Here is a 21,921-nt window from a genome sequence, read left to right on the forward strand (position 1 = left end):
CAGTCCTGGCACATTTATACGCCTGGATGTACGCCAGGGGAGGCCTTTGTAGCGGCATTTGTATAAAGTCACAGATAGGAGACCGCCAATAGACGCGGCCGCAGCCATCTATGAATCAGACCCTTATCTGTATTAGTGTAATATCACTAATCAGTGTTAACGTGAACCAAGGGCCTGATGCAGACCCGCTCGCGAGCGCACAGCACTCGCAAGCAGGTCGATGGTCCCCAACTGCACATGCGCGAGACCCGTACTGCGATGGAAGCTCCGTCGCAACGGGTCTCGCTACAAGACGGGGTGGCTGTCGATGTTGATTGACAGCTTGCCCATTTTTGTAGGCGGGGAGGGGGGTGGCTTCACAAACGCAGGCGTTCTCACGTGATGTCAGTAGTGGACTTCCTGCTCTATTAGAGCAGGAAGTCCACTCGGGCTTGCAAAAGCAGCAACCTTACCACAGGGTCTCCTCGCAAGCACGATGATCGCGATAATCGCGACCATCACCAGGCCGCCCACGAAAGCTGTGAGCGGTCAACTACAGATTAGCAAGCAGCCTGGAGGCCGAAAAAAAAAATGAAACCCTGCCCTGATTCAGAGTGATGGTATAGATAACAGTGGTGACACGGTAGAGGTATAGATAACAGTGGTGACACGGTAGAGGTATAGATAGTACAGATAACAGTGGTGACACAGTAGAGGTATAGATAGTACAGATAACAGTGGTGACACGGTAGAGGTATAGATGGTACAGATAACAGCGGTGACACGGTAGATGTAGATGGTACAGATAACAGCGGTGACACGGTAGAGGTATAGATGGTACAGATAACAGCGGTGACAGGGTAGAGGTATAGATGGTACAGATAACAGTGGTGACAGGGTAGAGGTAAAAATGGTACAGATAACAGTGGTGACACGGTATAGATAGTACAGATAACAGTGGTGACACGGTAGAGGTATAGATAGTACAGATAACAGTGGTGACACGGTAGAGGTATAGATAATACAGATAACAGTGGTGACAGGGTAGAGGTATAAATGGTACAGATAACAGTGGTGACACGGTATAGATAGTACAGATAACAGTGGTGACACGGTAGAGGTATAGATAGTACAGATAACAGTGGTGACACGGTATAGATAGTACAGATAACAGTGGTGACAAGGTAGAGGTATAGATAGTACAGATAACAGTGGTGATACGGTAGAGGTATAGATAGTACAGATAACAGTGGTGACAGGGTAGAGGTAAAAATGGTACAGATAACAGTGGTGACACGGTATAGATAGTACAGATAACAGTGGTGACACGGTAGAGGTATAGATAGTACAGATAACAGTGGTGACACGGTAGAGGTATAGATAGTACAGATAACAGTGGTGACACAGTAGAGGTATAGATAGTACAGATAACAGTGGTGACACGGTAGAGGTATAGATAGTACAGATAACAGTGGTGACACGGTAGAGGTATAAATGGTACAGATAACAGTGGTGACAGGGTAGAGGTATAGATAGTACAGATAACAGTGGTGACACGGTAGAGGTATAGATAGTACAGATAACAGTGGTGACACGGTAGAGGTATTGAAGGTACAGATAACAGTGGTGACAGGGTAGAGGTAAAAATGGTACAGATAACAGTGGTGACACGGTATAGATAGTACAGATAACAGTGGTGACACGGTAGAGGTATAGATAGTACAGATAACAGTGGTGACACGGTAGAGGTATAGATAATACAGATAACAGTGGTGACAGGGTATAGATAGTACAGATAACAGTGGTGACACGGTAGAGGTATAGATAGTACAGATAACAGTGGTGACACGGTAGAGGTATAGATGGTACAGATAACAGTGGTGACAGGGTAGAGGTATAGATAGTACAGATAACAGTGGTGACAGGGTGTAGATAATACAGATAACAGTGGTGAGACGGTAGAGGTATAGATAGTACAGATAACAGTGGTGACAGGGTAGAGGTATAGATGGTACAGATAACAGTGGTGACACGGTAGAGGTATAAATGGTACAGATAACAGTGGTGACACAGTAGAGGTATAGATAGTACAGATAACAGTGGTGACACGGTAGAGGTATAGATAGTACAGATAACAGTGGTGACACGGTAGAGGTATAGATAATACAGATAACAGTGGTGAGACGGTAGAGGTATAGATAGTACAGATAACAGTGGTGACAGGGTAGAGGTATAGATAGTACAGATAACAGTGGTGAGACGGTATAGATAGTACAGATAACAGTGGTGACACAGTAGAGGTATAGATAGTACAGATAACAGTGGTGACACGGTATAGATAGTACAGATAACAGTGGTGAGACGGTAGAGGTATAGATAGTACAGATAACAGTGGTGACACGGCAGAGGTATTGATGGTACAGATAACAGTGGTGATACGGTAGAGGTATAGATGGTACAGATAACAGTGGTGACAGGGTAGAGGTAAAAATGGTACAGATAACAGTGGTGACACGGTATAGATAGTACAGATAACAGTGGTGACACGGTAGAGGTATAGATAGTACAGATAACAGTGGTGACACGGTAGAGGTATAGATAATACAGATAACAGTGGTGAGACGGTATAGATAGTACAGATAACAGTGGTGACAGGGTAGAGGTATAAATGGTACAGATAACAGTGGTGACACGGTAGAGGTATAGATAGTACAGATAACAGTGGTGACACGGTATAGATAGTACAGATAACAGTGGTGACACGGTAGAGGTATAGATAGTACAGATAACAGTGGTAACACGGTATAGATAGTACAGATAACAGTGGTGATACGGTAGAGGTATAGATGGTACAGATAACAGTGGTGACACGGTATAGATAGTACAGACAACAGTGGTGACACAGTAGAGGTATAGATAGTACAGATAACAGTGGTGACACGGTAGAGGTATAGATAGTACAGATAACAGTGGTGACACGGTAGAGGTATAAATGGTACAGATAACAGTGGTGACAGGGTAGAGGTATAGATAGTACAGATAACAGTGGTGACACGGTAGAGGTATAGATAGTACAGATAACAGTGGTGACACGGTAGAGGTATTGAAGGTACAGATAACAGTGGTGACAGGGTAGAGGTAAAAATGGTACAGATAACAGTGGTGACACGGTATAGATAGTACAGATAACAGTGGTGACACGGTAGAGGTATAGATAGTACAGATAACAGTGGTGACACGGTAGAGGTATAGATAATACAGATAACAGTGGTGACAGGGTATAGATAGTACAGATAACAGTGGTGACACGGTAGAGGTATAGATAGTACAGATAACAGTGGTGACACGGTAGAGGTATAGATGGTACAGATAACAGTGGTGACAGGGTGTAGATAATACAGATAACAGTGGTGAGACGGTAGAGGTATAGATAGTACAGATAACAGTGGTGACAGGGTAGAGGTATAGATGGTACAGATAACAGTGGTGACACGGTAGAGGTATAAATGGTACAGATAACAGTGGTGACACAGTAGAGGTATAGATAGTACAGATAACAGTGGTGACACGGTAGAGGTATAGATAGTACAGATAACAGTGGTGACACGGTAGAGGTATAGATAATACAGATAACAGTGGTGAGACGGTAGAGGTATAGATAGTACAGATAACAGTGGTGACACAGTAGAGGTATAGATAGTACAGATAACAGTGGTGACACGGTATAGATAGTACAGATAACAGTGGTGAGACGGTAGAGGTATAGATAGTACAGATAACAGTGGTGACACGGCAGAGGTATAGATAGTACAGATAACAGTGGTGACAGGGTAGAGGTAAAAATGGTACAGATAACAGTGGTGACACGGTATAGATAGTACAGATAACAGTGGTGATACGGTAGAGGTATAGATGGTACAGATAACAGTGGTGACAGGGTAGAGGTAAAAATGGTACAGATAACAGTGGTGACACGGTATAGATAGTACAGATAACAGTGGTGACACGGTAGAGGTATAGATAGTACAGATAACAGTGGTGACACGGTAGAGGTATAGATAATACAGATAACAGTGGTGAGACGGTATAGATAGTACAGATAACAGTGGTGACAGGGTAGAGGTATAAATGGTACAGATAACAGTGGTGACACGGTAGAGGTATAGATAGTACAGATAACAGTGGTGAGACGGTATAGATAGTACAGATAACAGTGGTGACACGGTAGAGGTATAGATAGTACAGATAACAGTGGTGACACGGTATAGATAGTACAGATAACAGTGGTGATACGGTAGAGGTATAGATGGTACAGATAACAGTGGTGACACGGTATAGATAGTACAGACAACAGTGGTGAGACGGTAGAGGTATAGATAGTACAGATAACAGTGGTGACACGGTAGAGGTATAAATGGTACAGATAACAGTGGTGACACGGTATAGATACTACAGATAACAGTGGTGACACGGTATAGATAGTACAGATAACAGTGGTGAGACAGTAGAGGTATAGATAGTCCAGATAACAGTGGTGACAGGGTAGAGGTATAGATGGTACAGATAACAGTGGTGACACGGTAGAGGTATAGATGGTACAGATAACAGTGGTGACACGGTATAGATAGTACAGATAACAGTAGTGACACGGTAGAGGTATAGATAGTACAGATAACAGTGGTGAGACGGTAGAGGTATAGATAGTACAGATAACAGTGGTGACACGGTAGAGGTATAGATAGTACAGATAACAGTGGTGACACGGTAGAGGTATAAATGGTACAGATAACAGTGGTGACACGGTATAGATAGTACAGATAACAGTGGTGACACGGTAGAGGTATAGATAGTACAGATAACAGTGGTGACAGGGTAGAGGTATAGATAGTACAGATAACAGTGGTGACAGGGTATAGATAGTACAGATAGCAGTGGTGACACGGTAGAGGTATAGATAGTACAGATAACAGTGGTGACAGGGTAGAGGTATAGATAGTACAGATAACAGTGGTGAGACAGTAGAGGTATAGATAGTCCAGATAACAGTGGTGACAGGGTAGAGGTATAGATGGTACAGATAACAGTGGTGACACGGCAGAGGTAAAGTGATAGTACAGATAACAGAGGTGACACGGTATAGATAGTCCAGATAACAGTGGTGACACGGTATAGATAGTACAGATAACAGTGGTGACACGGTAGAGGTAAAGCGATAGTACAGATAACAGTGGTGACACGGCAGAGGTATAGATAGTACAGATAACAGTGGTGACAGGGTAGAGGTATAGATAATACAGATAACAGTGGTGAGACGGTATAGATAGTACAGATAACAGTGGTGACACGGTAGAGGTATAGATAGTACAGATAACAGTGGTGATACGGTAGAGGTATAAATGGTACAGATAACAGTGGTGACACGGTATAGATAGTACAGATAACAGTGGTGACACGGTATAGATAGTACAGATAACAGTGGTGACAGGGTAGAGGTATAAATGGTACAGATAACAGTGGTGACAGGGTATAGATAGTACAGATAACAGTGGTGAGACGGTATAGATAGTACAGATAACAGTGGTGACACGGTATAGATAGTACAGATAACAGTGGTGACACGGTATAGATAGTACAGATAACAGTGGTGACACGGTAGAGGTATAGATAGTACAGATAACAGTGGTGACACGGTATAGATAGTACAGATAACAGTGGTGATACGGTAGAGGTATAGATGGTACAGATAACAGTGGTGACACGGTATAGATAGTACAGACAACAGTGGTGAGACGGTAGAGGTATAGATAGTACAGATAACAGTGGTGACACGGTAGAGGTATAAATGGTACAGATAACAGTGGTGACACGGTATAGATACTACAGATAACAGTGGTGACACGGTATAGATAGTACAGATAACAGTGGTGAGACAGTAGAGGTATAGATAGTCCAGATAACAGTGGTGAGACGGTAGAGGTATAGATAGTACAGATAACAGTGGTGACAGGGTAGAGGTATAGATGGTACAGATAACAGTGGTGACACGGTAGAGGTATAGATGGTACAGATAACAGTGGTGACACGGTATAGATAGTACAGATAACAGTAGTGACACGGTAGAGGTATAGATAGTACAGATAACAGTGGTGAGACGGTAGAGGTATAGATAGTACAGATAACAGTGGTGACACGGTAGAGGTATAGATAGTACAGATAACAGTGGTGACACGGTAGAGGTATAGATGGTACAGATAACAGTGGTGACACGGTATAGATAGCACAGATAACAGTGGTGACACGGTAGAGGTAAAGCGATAGTACAGATAACAGTGGTGACACGGCAGAGGTATAGATAGTACAGATAACAGTGGTGACAGGGTAGAGGTATAGATAATACAGATAACAGTGGTGAGACGGTATAGATAGTACAGATAACAGTGGTGACACGGTAGAGGTATAGATAGTACAGATAACAGTGGTGATACAGTAGAGGTATAAATGGTACAGATAACAGTGGTGACACGGTATAGATAGTACAGATAACAGTGGTGACACGGTATAGATAGTACAGATAACAGTGGTGACACGGTATAGATAGTACAGATAACAGTGGTGACACGGTATAGATAGTACAGATAACAGTGGTGACACGGTAGAGGTATAGATAGTACAGATAACAGTGGTGATACGGTAGAGGTATAGATAGTACAGAAAACAGTGGTGATACGGTAGAGGTATAGATGGTACAGATAACAGTGGTGACACGGTAGAGGTATAGATGGTACAGATAACAGTGGTGATACGGTAGAGGTATAGATAGTACAGATAACAGTGGTGACAGGGTAGAGGTATAGATGGCACAGATAACAGTGGTGACACGGTATAGATAGTACAGATAACAGTGGTGACACGGTATAGATAGTACAGATAACAGTGGTGACACGGTATAGATAGTACAGATAACAGTGGTGACACGGTAGAGGTATAGATAGTACAGATAACAGTGGTGATACGGTAAAGGTATAGATAGTACAGATAACAGTGGTGATACGGTAGAGGTATAGATGGTACAGATAACAGTGGTGACACGGTAGAGGTATAGATGGTACAGATAACAGTGGTGACATGGTAGAGGTATAGATAGTACAGATAACAGTGGTGACACGGTAGAGGTATAGATAGTACAGATAACAGTGGTGACACGGTAGAGGTATAGATAGTACAGATAACAGTGGTGACACGGTATAGATAGTACAGATAACAGTGGTGACACGGTAGAGGTATAGATAGTACAGATAACAGTGGTGACACGGTATAGATAGTACAGACAACAGTGGTGATACGGTAGGGGTATAGATGGTACAGATAACAGTGGTGACACGGTATAGATAGTACAGACAACAGTGGTGAGACGGTAGAGGTATAGATAGTACAGATAACAGTGGTGACACGGTAGAGGTATAAATGGTACAGATAACAGTGGTGACACGGTATAGATACTACAGATAACAGTGGTGACACGGTATAGATAGTACAGATAACAGTGGTGAGACAGTAGAGGTATAGATAGTCCAGATAACAGTGGTGACAGGGTAGAGGTATAGATGGTACAGATAACAGTGGTGACACGGTAGAGGTATAGATGGTACAGATAACAGTGGTGACACGGTATAGATAGTACAGATAACAGTGGTGACACGGTAGAGGTATAGATAGTACAGATAACAGTGGTGAGACGGTAGAGGTATAGATAGTACAGATAACAGTGGTGACACGGTAGAGGTATAGATAGTACAGATAACAGTGGTGACACGGTAGAGGTATAAATGGTACAGATAACAGTGGTGACACGGTATAGATAGTACAGATAACAGTGGTGACACGGTAGAGGTATAGATAGTACAGATAACAGTGGTGACAGGGTAGAGGTATAGATAGTACAGATAACAGTGGTGACAGGGTATAGATAGTACAGATAACAGTGGTGACACGGTATAGATGGTACAGATAGCAGTGGTGACACGGTAGAGGTATAGATAGTACAGATAACAGTGGTGACAGGGTAGAGGTATAGATAGTACAGATAACAGTGGTGAGACAGTAGAGGTATAGATAGTCCAGATAACAGTGGTGACAGGGTAGAGGTATAGATGGTACAGATAACAGTGGTGACACGGCAGAGGTAAAGTGATAGTACAGATAACAGAGGTGACACGGTATAGATAGTCCAGATAACAGTGGTGACACGGTAGAGGTAAAGCGATAGTACAGATAACAGTGGTGACACAGCAGAGGTATAGATAGTACAGATAACAGTGGTGACAGGGTAGAGGTATAGATAATACAGATAACAGTGGTGAGACGGTAGAGGTATAGATGGTACAGATAACAGTGGTGACACGGTATAGATAGTACAGATAACAGTGGTGACACGGTAGAGGTAAAGCGATAGTACAGATAACAGTGGTGACAGGGTAGAGGTATAGATAATACAGATAACAGTGGTGAGACGGTATAGATAGTACAGATAACAGTGGTGACACGGTAGAGGTATAGATAGTACAGATAACAGTGGTGATACGGTAGAGGTATAAATGGTACAGATAACAGTGGTGACACGGTATAGATAGTACAGATAACAGTGGTGACACGGTATAGATAGTACAGATAACAGTGGTGACACGGTATAGATAGTACAGATAACAGTGGTGACACGGTATAGATAGTACAGATAACAGTGGTGACACGGTAGAGGTATAGATAGTACAGATAACAGTGGTGATACGGTAGAGGTATAGATAGTACAGAAAACAGTGGTGATACGGTAGAGGTATAGATGGTACAGATAACAGTGGTGACACGGTAGAGGTATAGGTGGTACAGATAACAGTGGTGATACGGTAGAGGTTTAGATAGTACAGATAACAGTGGTGACAGGGTAGAGGTATAGATGGCACAGATAACAGTGGTGACACGGTATAGATAGTACAGATAACAGTGGTGACACGGTATAGATAGTACAGATAACAGTGGTGACACGGTATAGATAGTACAGATAACAGTGGTGACACGGTAGAGGTATAGATAGTACAGATAACAGTGGTGATACGGTAGAGGTATAGATAGTACAGATAACAGTGGTGATACGGTAGAGGTATAGATGGTACAGATAACAGTGGTGACACGGTAGAGGTATAGATGGTACAGATAACAGTGGTGATACGGTAGAGGTATAGATAGTACAGATAACAGTGGTGACAGGGTAGAGGTATAGATAGTACAGATAACAGTGGTGACAGGGTATAGATAGTACAGATAACAGTGGTGACACGGTATAGATGGTACAGATAGCAGTGGTGACACGGTAGAGGTATAGATAGTACAGATAACAGTGGTGACAGGGTAGAGGTTTAGATGGTACAGATAACAGTGGTGACACGGTAGAGGTAAAGCGATAGTACAGATAACAGTGGTGACACGGCAGAGGTATAGATAGTACAGATAACAGTGGTGACAGGGTAGAGGTATAGATAGTACAGATAACAGTGGTGACAGGGTATAGATAGTACAGATAACAGTGGTGACACGGTATAGATGGTACAGATAACAGTGGTGAGACAGTAGAGGTATAGATAGTCCAGATAACAGTGGTGACAGGGTAGAGGTTTAGATGGTACAGATAACAGTGGTGACACGGTAGAGGTAAAGCGATAGTACAGATAACAGTGGTGACACGGCAGAGGTATAGATAGTACAGATAACAGTGGTGACACGGTAGAGGTAAAGCGATAGTACAGATAACAGTGGTGACACGGCAGAGGTATAGATAGTACAGATAACAGTGGTGACAGGGTAGAGGTATAGATAATACAGATAACAGTGGTGAGACGGTATAGATAGTACAGATAACAGTGGTGACACGGTAGAGGTATAGATAGTACAGATAACAGTGGTGATACGGTAGAGGTATAAATGGTACAGATAACAGTGGTGACACGGTATAGATAGTAAAGATAACAGTGGTGACACGGTATAGATAGTACAGATAACAGTGGTGACACGGTAGAGGTATAGATAGTACAGATAACAGTGGTGACACGGTAGAGGTATAGATAGTACAGATAACAGTGGTGACACGGTAGAGGTATAGATAGTACAGATAACAGTGGTGACAGGGTAGAGGTATAGATGGTACAGATAACAGTGGTGACACGGTAGAGGTAAAGCGATAGTACAGATAACAGTGGTGACACGGCAGAGGTATAGATAGTACAGATAACAGTGGTGACACGGTAGAGGTAAAGCGATAGTACAGATAACAGTGGTGACACGGCAGAGGTATAGATAGTACAGATAACAGTGGTGACAGGGTAGAGGTATAGATAATACAGATAACAGTGGTGAGACGGTATAGATAGTACAGATAACAGTGGTGACACGGTAGAGGTATAGATAGTACAGATAACAGTGGTGATACGGTAGAGGTATAAATGGTACAGATAACAGTGGTGACACGGTATAGATAGTACAGATAACAGTGGTGACACGGTATAGATAGTACAGATAACAGTGGTGACATGGTAGAGGTATAGATAGTACAGATAACAGTGGTGACACGGTAGAGGTATAGATAGTACAGATAACAGTGGTGACACGGTAGAGGTATAGATAGTACAGATAACAGTGGTGACACGGTATAGATAGTACAGATAACAGTGGTGACACGGTAGAGGTATAGATAGTACAGATAACAGTGGTGACAGGGTAGAAGTATAGATTGTACAGATAACAGTGGTGACACGGTAGAGGTATAGATAGTACAGATAACAGTGGTGACAGGGTATAGATAGTACAGATAACAGTGGTGACACGGTAGAGGTATAGATAGTACAGATAACAGTGGTGACACGGTAGAGGTATAGATAGTACAGATAACAGTGGTGACACGGTAGAGGTATAGATAGTACAGATAACAGTGGTGACACGGTAGAAGTATAGATGGTACAGATAACAGTGGTGACACGGTAGAGGTATAGATAGTACAGATAACAGTGGTGACAGGGTAGAGGTATAGATAGTACAGATAACAGTGGTGACACAGTAGAGGTATAGATAGTACAGATAACAGTGGTGACACGGTAGAGGTATAGATAGTACAGATAACAGTGGTGACACGGTATAGATAGTACAGATAACAGTGGTGAGACGGTATAGATAGTACAGATAACAGTGGTGACACGGTAGAGGTATAGACAGTACAGATAACAGTGGTGACACGGTATAGATAGTACAGATAACAGTGTTGAGACGGTAGAGGTATAGATAGTACAGATAACAGTGGTGACAGGGTAGAGGTATAGATGGTACAGATAACAGTGGTGACAGGGTAGAGGTATAGATAGTACAGATAACAGTGGTGACACGGTATAGATAGTACAGATAACAGTGGTGACACGGTAGAGGTATAGATAGTACAGATAACAGTGGTGACACGGTATAGATAGTACAGATAACAGTGGTGACAGGGTAGAGGTATAGATGGTACAGATAACAGTGGTGACACGGTAGAGGTATAGATGGTACAGATAACAGTGGTGACAGGGTAGAGGTATAGATAGTACAGATAACAGTGGTGACACGGTATAGATAGTACAGATAACAGTGGTGAGACGGTATAGATAGTACAGATAACAGTGGTGACACGGTAGAGGTATAGATAGTACAGATAACAGTGGTGACACGGTAGAGGTATAGATAGTACAGATAACAGTGGTGATACGGTATAGATAGTACAGATAACAGTGGTGACACGGTAGAAGTATAGATGGTACAGATAACAGTGGTGACACGGTAGAAGTATAGATAATACAGATAACAGTGGTGACAGGGTAGAGGTATAGATGGTACAGATAACAGTGGTTATACGGTAGAGGTATAGATGGTACAGATAACAGTGGTGACAGGGTAGAGGTATAGATAGTACAGATAACAGTGGTGACACGGTAGAGGTATAGATAGTACAGATAACAGTGGTGACACGGTATAGATAGTACAGATAACAGTGGTGAGACGGTATAGATAGTACAGATAACAGTGGTGACACGGTAGAGGTATAGACAGTACAGATAACAGTGGTGACACGGTATAGATAGTACAGATAACAGTGGTGACACGGTAGAAGTATAGATGGTACAGATAACAGTGGTGACACGGTAGAAGTATAGATAATACAGATAACAGTGGTGACAGGGTAGAGGTATAGATGGTACAGATAACAGTGGTTATACGGTAGAGGTATAGATGGTACAGATAACAGTGGTGACACAGTAGAGGTATAGATGGTACAGATAACAGTGGTGACACGGTATAGATAGTACAGATAACAGTGGTGACACGGTAGAGGTATAGATGGTACAGATAACAGTGGTGACACGGTATAGATAGTACAGATAACAGTGGTGACACGGTAGAGGTATAGATAGTACAGATAACAGTGGTGATACGGTAGAGGTATAGATAGTACAGATAACAGTGGTGAGACGGTAGAGGTATAGATAGTACAGATAACAGTGGTGAGACGGTATAGATAGTACAGATAACAGTGGTGAGACGGTAGAGGTATAGATAGTACAGATAACAGTGGTGACAGGGTAGAGGTATAGATAGTACAGATAACAGTGGTGACACGGTATAGATAGTACAGATAACAGTGGTGAGACGGTAGAGGTATAGATAATACAGATAACAGTGGTGACAGGGTAGAGGTATAGATAATACAGATAACAGTGGTGACAGGGTAGAGGTATAGATAGTACAGATAACAGTGGTGAGACGGTAGAGGTATAGATAGTACAGATAACAGTGGTGAGACGGTAGAGGTATAGATAACAGTGGTGACAGGGTAGAGGTATAAATGGTACAGATAACAGTGGTGACACGGTATAGATAGTACAGATAACAGTGGTGACAGGGTAGAGGTATAGATAGTACAGATAACAATGGTGACACGGTATAGATAGTACAGATAACAGTGGTGAGACGGTAGAGGTATAGATAGTACAGATAACAGTGGTGACAGGGTAGAGGTATAGATAATACAGATAACAGTGGTGACAGGGTAGAGGTATAGATAGTACAGATAACAGTGGTGACACGGTATAGATAGTACAGATAACAGTGGTGACAGGGTAGAGGTATAGATAGTACAGATAACAGTGGTGACACGGTATAGATAGTACAGATAACAGTGGTGACAGGGTAGAGGTATAGATAGTACAGATAACAGTGGTGACACGGTATAGATGGTACAGATAACAGTGGTGAGACGGTAGAGGTATAGATGGTACAGATAACAGTGGTGAGACGGTAGAGGTATAGATGGTACCCCAATGTGAAATAATAACAACTGAGGACACTACAATGTGGTATAACACCACCTGGGGACACTGCAATGTGGTATAATCACACCTGGGGACACTACAATGTGGTATAATCACACCTGGGGACACTACAATGTGGTATAATCACACCTTTGAACACTACAATGTGGTATAATCACACCTGTGGACACTACAATGTGGTATAATAACACCTGGGGACACTACAATGTGGTATAGTAACACCTGGGGACACTACAATGTGGTATAGTAACACCTGGGGACACTACAATGTGGTATAACACCACCTGGGGACACTACAATGTGGTATAATAACACCTGGGGACACTACAATGTGGTATAATAACACCTGGGGTCACTACAATGTGGTATAATCACACCTGGGGTCACTACAATGTGGTATAATCACACCTGGGGACACTACAATGTGGTATAATCACACCTGGGGACACTACAATGTGGTATAATCACACCTGGGGACACTACAATGTGTTATAATAACTCCTGGGGACACTACAATGTGGTATAATAACACCTGAGGACACTACAATGTGGTATAATAACACCTGAGGACACTACAATGTTGTATAATAACACCTGGGGACACTACAATGTGTTATAATAACCCCTGGGGACACTACAATGTGGTATAATAACACCTGGGGACACTACAATGTGGTATAATAACACCTGGGGACACTACAATGTGGTATAATAACACCTGGGGACAGTACAATGTGGTATAATAACACCTGAGGACACTACAATGTGTTATAATAACTCCTGGGGACACTACAATGTGGTATAATAACACCTGGGGACAGTACAATGTGGTATAATAACACCTGGGGACACTACAATGTGGTATAATAACACCTGGGGACACTACAATGTGGTATAATAACACCTGGGGACACTACAATGTGGTATAATAACACCTGGGGACACTACAATGTGGTATAATAACCCCTGGGGACACTACAATGTGGTATAATAACCCCTGGGGACACTACAATGTGGTATAATAACACCTGGGGACACTACAATGTGGTATAATCACACCTGGGGACACTACAATGTGGTATAATCACACCTGGGGACACTACAATGTGGTATAATCACACCTGGGGACACTACAATGTGTTATAATAACTCCTGGGGACACTACAATGTGGTATAATAACACCTGAGGACACTACAATGTGGTATAATAACACCTGAGGACACTACAATGTTGTATAATAACACCTGGGGACACTACAATGTGTTATAACCCCTGGGGACACTACAATGTGGTATAATAACACCTGGGGACACTACAATGTGGTATAATAACACCTGGGGACACTACAATGTGGTATAATAACACCTGGGGACAGTACAATGTGGTATAATAACACCTGAGGACACTACAATGTGGTATAATAACACCTGGGGACACTACAATGTGGTATAATAACACCTGGGGACAGTACAATGTGGTATAATAACACCTGGGGACACTACAATGTGGTATAATAACACCTGGGGACACTACAATGTGGTATAATAACACCTGTGGATACTACAATGTGGTATAATAACGCCTCGGGACACTACAATGTGGTATAATAACCCCTGGGGACTCTACAATGTGGTATAATAACACCTGGGGACACTACAATGTGGTATTAACACCTGAGGACACTACAATGTGGTATAATAACACCTGAGGACACTACAATGTGGTAGAATAAGATCTGGGGGTACTAAAATACGGCATAATGTAAACTGGGGGCACTGCATTGTGGCAAAATGTGAACTGAGGGCACAATAATGTGGCATAGTCAGAACTAGGGGTACATTGTGGCATAAAATTATCTAGTGCAGTGGTTCCCAAACTGTGCGCCGTGGCACCCTGGGGTGCCTTGGGACACTTGCAGGGGTGCCTCAGGTTGGTGGTCCAGCACCAAGTCAAATTATTTATGGTGAATGTAATGTAACTATGTGCAAACAGAAGCACAAACCTGTCCTCCCCCCACATAACTAACCCTAAGGATGACAGGTCAGCACAATTCACTACACTGTACTACTTCTCTACATTTTTCTGAATTTTTCAATAATAAACTTTTGGCTTAGGGGCGCCGTGAAAACAAAGTTCTAGTTAGGTTCCTGAATGCATTTATTTTAAATAAGTTTTCACATTTTGATTTCTGAAGCTTAAATGGTCCACTGTGAGGTGCAAGAGCTGGTCTGGGCCCTATGTGCTCCCTTTTTAAAAAATGTTTACACAATATTTTTTGGTGGCACTTAGGTTTCCAGAGGTGTGTATGGAGGAGCTGGGGAGCCATTGGGCAGAGCCATTGGGCAGAGTCAGGTAACCTCCTTCTGTGAGCTATAGTGGACACAAGATATTATTTTGGGAAGTGAGATCATAGTAGTGGGGAGGTGCAGAGGACCCATTTTTAGGGGCATTTTATGCCATCAGGAGAGGAGCTCGGTTATTTCCACTCTCTGGAAGACATTCAGGTTTGTATTACATGAAGTTGTTGTTCTTTGGGTCTCTCATCCTAGGCTTTAATGACACCCAGCTTGTTCCTCCATATTACACTTCATGGGGGGGAGCATTTGTAGACGCACTTTGAGTAATCTAATAAAAAGCTTCAAACAGAGACACACGTAATAGACAGGCCACAGGCCTGGTATGCCCTCAGACCCATCATTAGTTTGGGCCATAAATGAGGCTACACCAGGCAGCAATTTCGGCAGTGGAACACGCGGTCACTTTATATTACAATAGAATAAATGAGGCTACACCAGGCAGTATTTTCGGCAGTGGAACACGCGGTCACTTTATATTACAATAGAATAAATGAGGCTACACCAGGCAGTATTTTCGGCAGTGGAACACGCGGTCACTTTATATTACAATAGAATAAATGAGGCTACACCAGGCAGTATTTTCGGCAGTGGAACACGCGGTCACTTTATATTACAATAGAATAAATGAGGCTACACCAGGCAGTATTTTCGGCAGTGGAACACGCGGTCACTTTATTTTACTATAGAATAAATGAGGCTACACCAGGCAGTATTGTCGGCAGTGGAACACGCGGTCACTTTATTTTACTATAGAAAATTACAGCAAATGTTTTTTTTTTTTTTTTTAATCTTATTTTTCAGGAGTCATTTTACAGTTTAATATAAAAACCAGTTTAGCTTTTACCAACCGGCGGCTCAGCATTTGTGTCCGGATTTGCAGGGCAGTAGGGAACCACTGGGCAGAACACAAAACCGGCCTCTTGGTAGGATTTCTTTAGTTCCACCTTAATGCAGAGAAAAACAGTCATTTTACAAAAGGAAAATATATATATATTTTTTTAGTTATTTAAGACAGAAGTACGATATTAAATAAAAAAACATACTGTACCAGTTTTTTTGGGTCAAAGCATAATCCAATAACTGCGCCACCACTGCCCGGGAACTTCACCGCACACCCATGCTGAGGGGATAAATTCTATTTCAAAATTCAGTTCAAAAAGATTAAATGATTCTGCAGTGCAAAACTCCACCTGACCACAAGGTGTCACCAAAGTATGGCATAAAATATAGAACCATAGGGGACTGGGGACTGGGGACTGGTCATAAACTACTATAACTCTTCTAATAAAAAATCTGTGTTACTGAGTGTTACTGTTATTATCGGTCACTCACTACGCTGTACAATTATCTTTTTATATTCTAATGATTCTTTATACTCCCTGTAATATTCCCTGTATGGCGCTACAAACACTTGGTGGCAATATATATATATATATATATATATATATATATTCCTTTTTCATAATTTTTTTAATGTTGTTAAATTTAAAACAAACTAATAACAAAGACATTGACACATTACACTAGGAGGGTCCCCATCTAAAAAAAAATATATTAGGGGACCTTTAATGGGACATATGATGTAACGTCCGCAGCCACTAAGTACCACCAGTAACATTCTCGCCTGTATCTGACATTACCTGTCGCGCTATTTCTATCATCTTCAGGTTTCCGTGACCCAAACATACATCAGTGAAGATTGATCTGGAATAAGATAAAAAGGAATTTGAATGATAGACAATAAAAGTTATATATACAGAACAGACCCCAGCTGGGGCGGGCGTATAACACAAACCAGGAAGATTACATGGGACAGAATCGCACAGGTAGCGCTGAAATGTTTATCACTACTGGCCAGGGAACTGGGGAGCAGTGAGACATACTGGCCAGGGAACTGGGGAGCAGTGAGACATACTGGCCAGGGAACTGGAGAGCAGTGGGACATACTGGCCAGGGAACTGGGGAGCAGTGGGACATACTGGCCAGGGAACTGGGGAGCAGTGGGACATACTGGCCAGGGAACTGGGGAGCAGTGAGACATACTGGCCAGGGAACTGGGGAGCAGTGAGACATACTGGCCAGGGAACTGGGGAGCAGTGAGACATACTGGCCAGGGAACTGGAGAGCAGTGGGACATACTGGCCAGGGAACTGGGGAGCAGTGGGACATACTGGCGAGGGAACTGGGGAGCAGTGGGAAATACTAGCCAGGGAACTGGGGAGCAGTGGGACATACTGGCGAGGGAACTGGGGAACAGTGGGACATACTGGCGAGGGAACTGGGGAACAGTGGGACATACTGGCGAGGGAACTGGGGAACAGTGGGACATACTGGCGAGGGAACTGGGGAACAGTGGGACATACTGGCGAGGGAACTGGGGAACAGTGGGACATACTGGCGAGGGAACTGGGGAGCAGTGGGAAATACTAGCCAGGGAACTGGGGAGCAGTGGGACATACTGGCCAGGGAACTGGGGAGCAGTGGGACATACTGGCCAGGGAACTGGGGAGCAGTGGGACATACTGGCCAGGGAACTGGGGAGCAGTGGGACATACTGGCCAGGGAACTGGGGAGCAGTGGGACATACTGGCGAGGGAACTGGGGAGCAGTGGGACATACTGGCGAGGGAACTGGGGAGCAGTGGGACATACTGGCGAGGGAACTGGGGAGCAGTGGGAAATACTAGCCAGGGAACTGGGGAGCAGTGGGACATACTGGCGAGGGAACTGGGGAACAGTGGGACATACTGGCGAGGGAACTGGGGAGCAGTGGGACATACTGGCCAGGGAACTGGGGAGCAGTGGGACATACTGGCCAGGGAACTGGGGAGCAGTGGGACATACTGGCCAGGGAACTGGGGAGCAGTGGGACATACTGGCCAGGGAACTGGGGAGCAGTGGGACATACTGGCCAGGGAACTGGGGAGCAGTGGGACATACTGGCCAGGGAACTGGGGAGCAGTGGGACATACTGGCCAGGGAACTGGGGAGCAGTGGGACATACTGGCCAGGGAACTGGGGAGCAGTGGGACATACTGGCCAGGGAACTGGGGTGCAGTGGGACATACTGGCCAGGGAATTGGGGAGCAGTGGGACATACTGGCCAGGGAACTGGGGAGCAGTGGGACATACTGGCCAGGGAACTGGGGAGCAGTGGGACACACTGGCTAGGGAACTGGGGAGCAGTGGGACACACTGGCTAGGGAACTGGGGAGCAGTGGGACATACTGGCCAGAGAAGGCGTCCCAGAGAAGATGTCAGCTGATCACACGACGCCCACATCCTACCCTGAGACACCGTTATCAGCCAGATATTTCCGCTACTGCCCAGCCCCTCCGCCAACGTGATAAATACAGCGCTAAAGCTGGGGGTGCCGTCTGCTTGTACCTTCCCCAGGGTGGGTACAGGATCGGTTTGGGACCCCATTTTTGGATTCACGGTTCAGCTTTGCTTTAAAGCAATTAATCTGTTTGCTATTAACCACTTGATTATAGCAAAACCCACTAATAACCTCAATCATTGGCATCTACTGTCATCAGTGCTGGTGATGGTGGTGGGTGGCAGAATGGTCACATCAATGTCATTCTCCCTATCTGCGAGCATTATACACCCGATATTATGAATGTCGACGTGGTTGATTTTGACATACGGCATGTTGACATTACGACCATGATAACAAAATATACAGAACCCGTTGCGCACTGTTACATTAGACTCAGGGAATAGAAGTGGAGAAGGTAATGTACTTCAGTTACAGGGAAAATAAATCCACTAAGTTACAGGTCATGTAATGAGGAGGGCGGGCAGAGGGGACATAGGGACATAGTTACAGGACATGACTTTCCTGCCGCTCAACTGTACAGAGCACGATACCAGCTTCATACCATATTTATTTATTGTTACCAGTTATTTATATAGCGCACACATATGCCGCAGCGCTTTGCAGAGAGTATCTGCCCATTCGCATCTGTCCCTGCCCCAGTGGAGCTTACACTCTATATTCCTTATCACATGCTCACACACATACACACTAGGGGTTAATATTTGTTGGGAGCCAATTAACCTACCAATATATGTTTGCAGTGTGGGAGGAAACCGGAGCACCCGGAGGAAACCCCCGCAAGCACAGGGAGAACATACAAACTCCACACAGTTAGGGCCATGGTGGGAATCGAACCCACGACCTCAGTGCTGTGAGGCAGTAATGCTAGCCACTACACTGTCTCGGTCAGGCCATCATATACAGGGTACAGGCATGTGGGGTTTGTACATACATGACCGGGGTTAGTAAGTGCTGAAGAACTCACAGGTACAGGTACAGTAGGTAATAGGAAGAACGTAACAAGTCTATGAGCGGTACTTACACACTCACAACAACCAGCAGCCTATTATACAATAACAATCTGCAGCCTCTGCGTTACCTTAGAACAATCCGTCCGTCTATCTGGGAAAAGGAGAAGATCCAGGCTGGAACCTGAAATCTCATTAACTGCTAAATCCCTTCATGGTCATTAAAATAATATGAATGAGTTGAGATGCTGAGAATTAACGTAAGACCTTAAACCCCTTAGTAACAATTTCACATGCTCCAGAAATGAGAGAAAGCTCTGAGGGGTGACCCGGGCATCGCGCCATATCTAGGCGGGTAGGGGGAGAATCGAAAAAACAAAGTAACTAATAATTGTAAAAACAAAAACTGGACAGAAAGTGGATCTGGTGGATGAATCTGCCCTCGGTGCATGTGTCTATGTATGTGCTGCATTATATTGGGGGGCTGGGAACAGGATGCCAGGGCTCAGGATCCCGACGCTAACCCTAACCCTCCATCTAATACTTACCGTCAGCATGTCAGTGGACTGGATGCTGACACCGGAATTCTGACTGGTATCAGGATGCCGGCGCCAACATTCTGCTCCGGTATCCAGAGCACCGGAATCATAACTACATCCCTATTGGGGGACACAAAACATTCCAAACACAAGATAGCTAATCCCTGCACCCGGGGGGGCCTGCTCCATATATACTGTATCCTGATCCGGGGACTATACCTCACATATGCTGTATCCTGATCCGGGGACTATACCTCACATATACTGTATCCTGATCCGGGGACTATACCTCACATATCCTGTATCCTGATCTGGGGACTATACATCACATATATAGTATCCTGATCCAGGGACTATACATCACATATATAGTATCCTGATCCAGGGACTATACCTCACATATACTGTATCCTGATCCGGGGATTATACCTCACATATACTGTCTCCTGATCCGTGGACTATACCTCACATATACTGTCTCCTGATCCGGGGACTATACCTCACATATACTGTCTCCTGATCCGGGGACTATACCTCACATATACTGTCTCCTGATCCGGGGACTATACCTCACATATACTGTCTCCTGATCCGGGGACTATACCTCACATATACTGTCTCCTGATCCGGGGACTATACCTCACATATACTGTATCCTGATCCGGGGACTATACCTCACATATACTGTCTCCTGATCCGGGGACTATACCTCACATATACTGTCTCCTGATCCGGGGACTATACCTCACATATACTGTCTCCTGATCCGGGGACTATACCTCACATATACTGTATCCTGATCCGGGGACTATACCTCACATATACTGTATCCTGATCCGGGGACTATACCTCACATATACTGTCTCCTGATCTGGGGACCAGTGGCCTAACTATGGAGGGTGCAGGGGGTGCGGTTGTTATGGGGCCCTTCAGCTTAAGGGGCCCGCCGGCCCAGCGATCGCACCCCCTGCACGCTCCATATGCCGGGCGCCCGCTGAGATTGTGTTACCAGCGGACGCCTGGCTCCTATTCAAACCCCCGACGGCAGCCGGAGGACGGATCTCACTCCGTCTTCCGGGTCCCGCAGTGCACTATGGGAGTGACATCATGACGTCACTTCCATAGTGCCGAGGAGCGGACGCCGGGGCGGACGGCGGCTTCACAGGAGCGGGGATAAAGGTAAGTGGTTTTTGTGTGTGTGCATGTGCGCGTGCGGGGGTAGGGGGGGGGCAGCTACTGGGATCTCGCTACAGGGGGGTCACTACTGGGGACAGCTACAGGGGGCTCACTACTGGGGGCAGTTACAGGGGGCTCACTACTGGGGGCAACTACAAGGGGCTCACTACTGGGGGCTTA

The 21,921-nt window shown here is 44.3% G+C and overlaps 1 protein-coding gene across 1 annotated transcript in view; it reads right to left on the reverse strand.

The window, feature by feature from the left end:
- Nucleotides 1-16,399: 16,399 nt before the first annotated feature.
- The window catches only part of LOC148513511 (uncharacterized), a 71,827-nt gene continuing 66,305 nt past the window's right edge, over nucleotides 16,400-21,921 (reverse strand). Inside the window, exons 21-23 of the mRNA XM_088481857.1 lie at nucleotides 17,378-17,441; nucleotides 16,786-16,857; nucleotides 16,400-16,681 (exon numbers count right to left, since the gene is read on the reverse strand). Of these exons, the coding sequence (XP_088337983.1) occupies nucleotides 16,571-16,681; nucleotides 16,786-16,857; nucleotides 17,378-17,441 (247 nt within the window). The 3' untranslated portion in view covers nucleotides 16,400-16,570. The remainder of the gene's footprint in view (nucleotides 16,682-16,785; nucleotides 16,858-17,377; nucleotides 17,442-21,921) is intronic.

This window comes from Taudactylus pleione, unplaced genomic scaffold (assembly GCF_031769625.1).
Source record: "Taudactylus pleione unplaced genomic scaffold, aTauple2 ptg000278l, whole genome shotgun sequence".
Classification (NCBI taxonomy): Eukaryota; Metazoa; Chordata; class Amphibia; order Anura; family Myobatrachidae; genus Taudactylus; species Taudactylus pleione.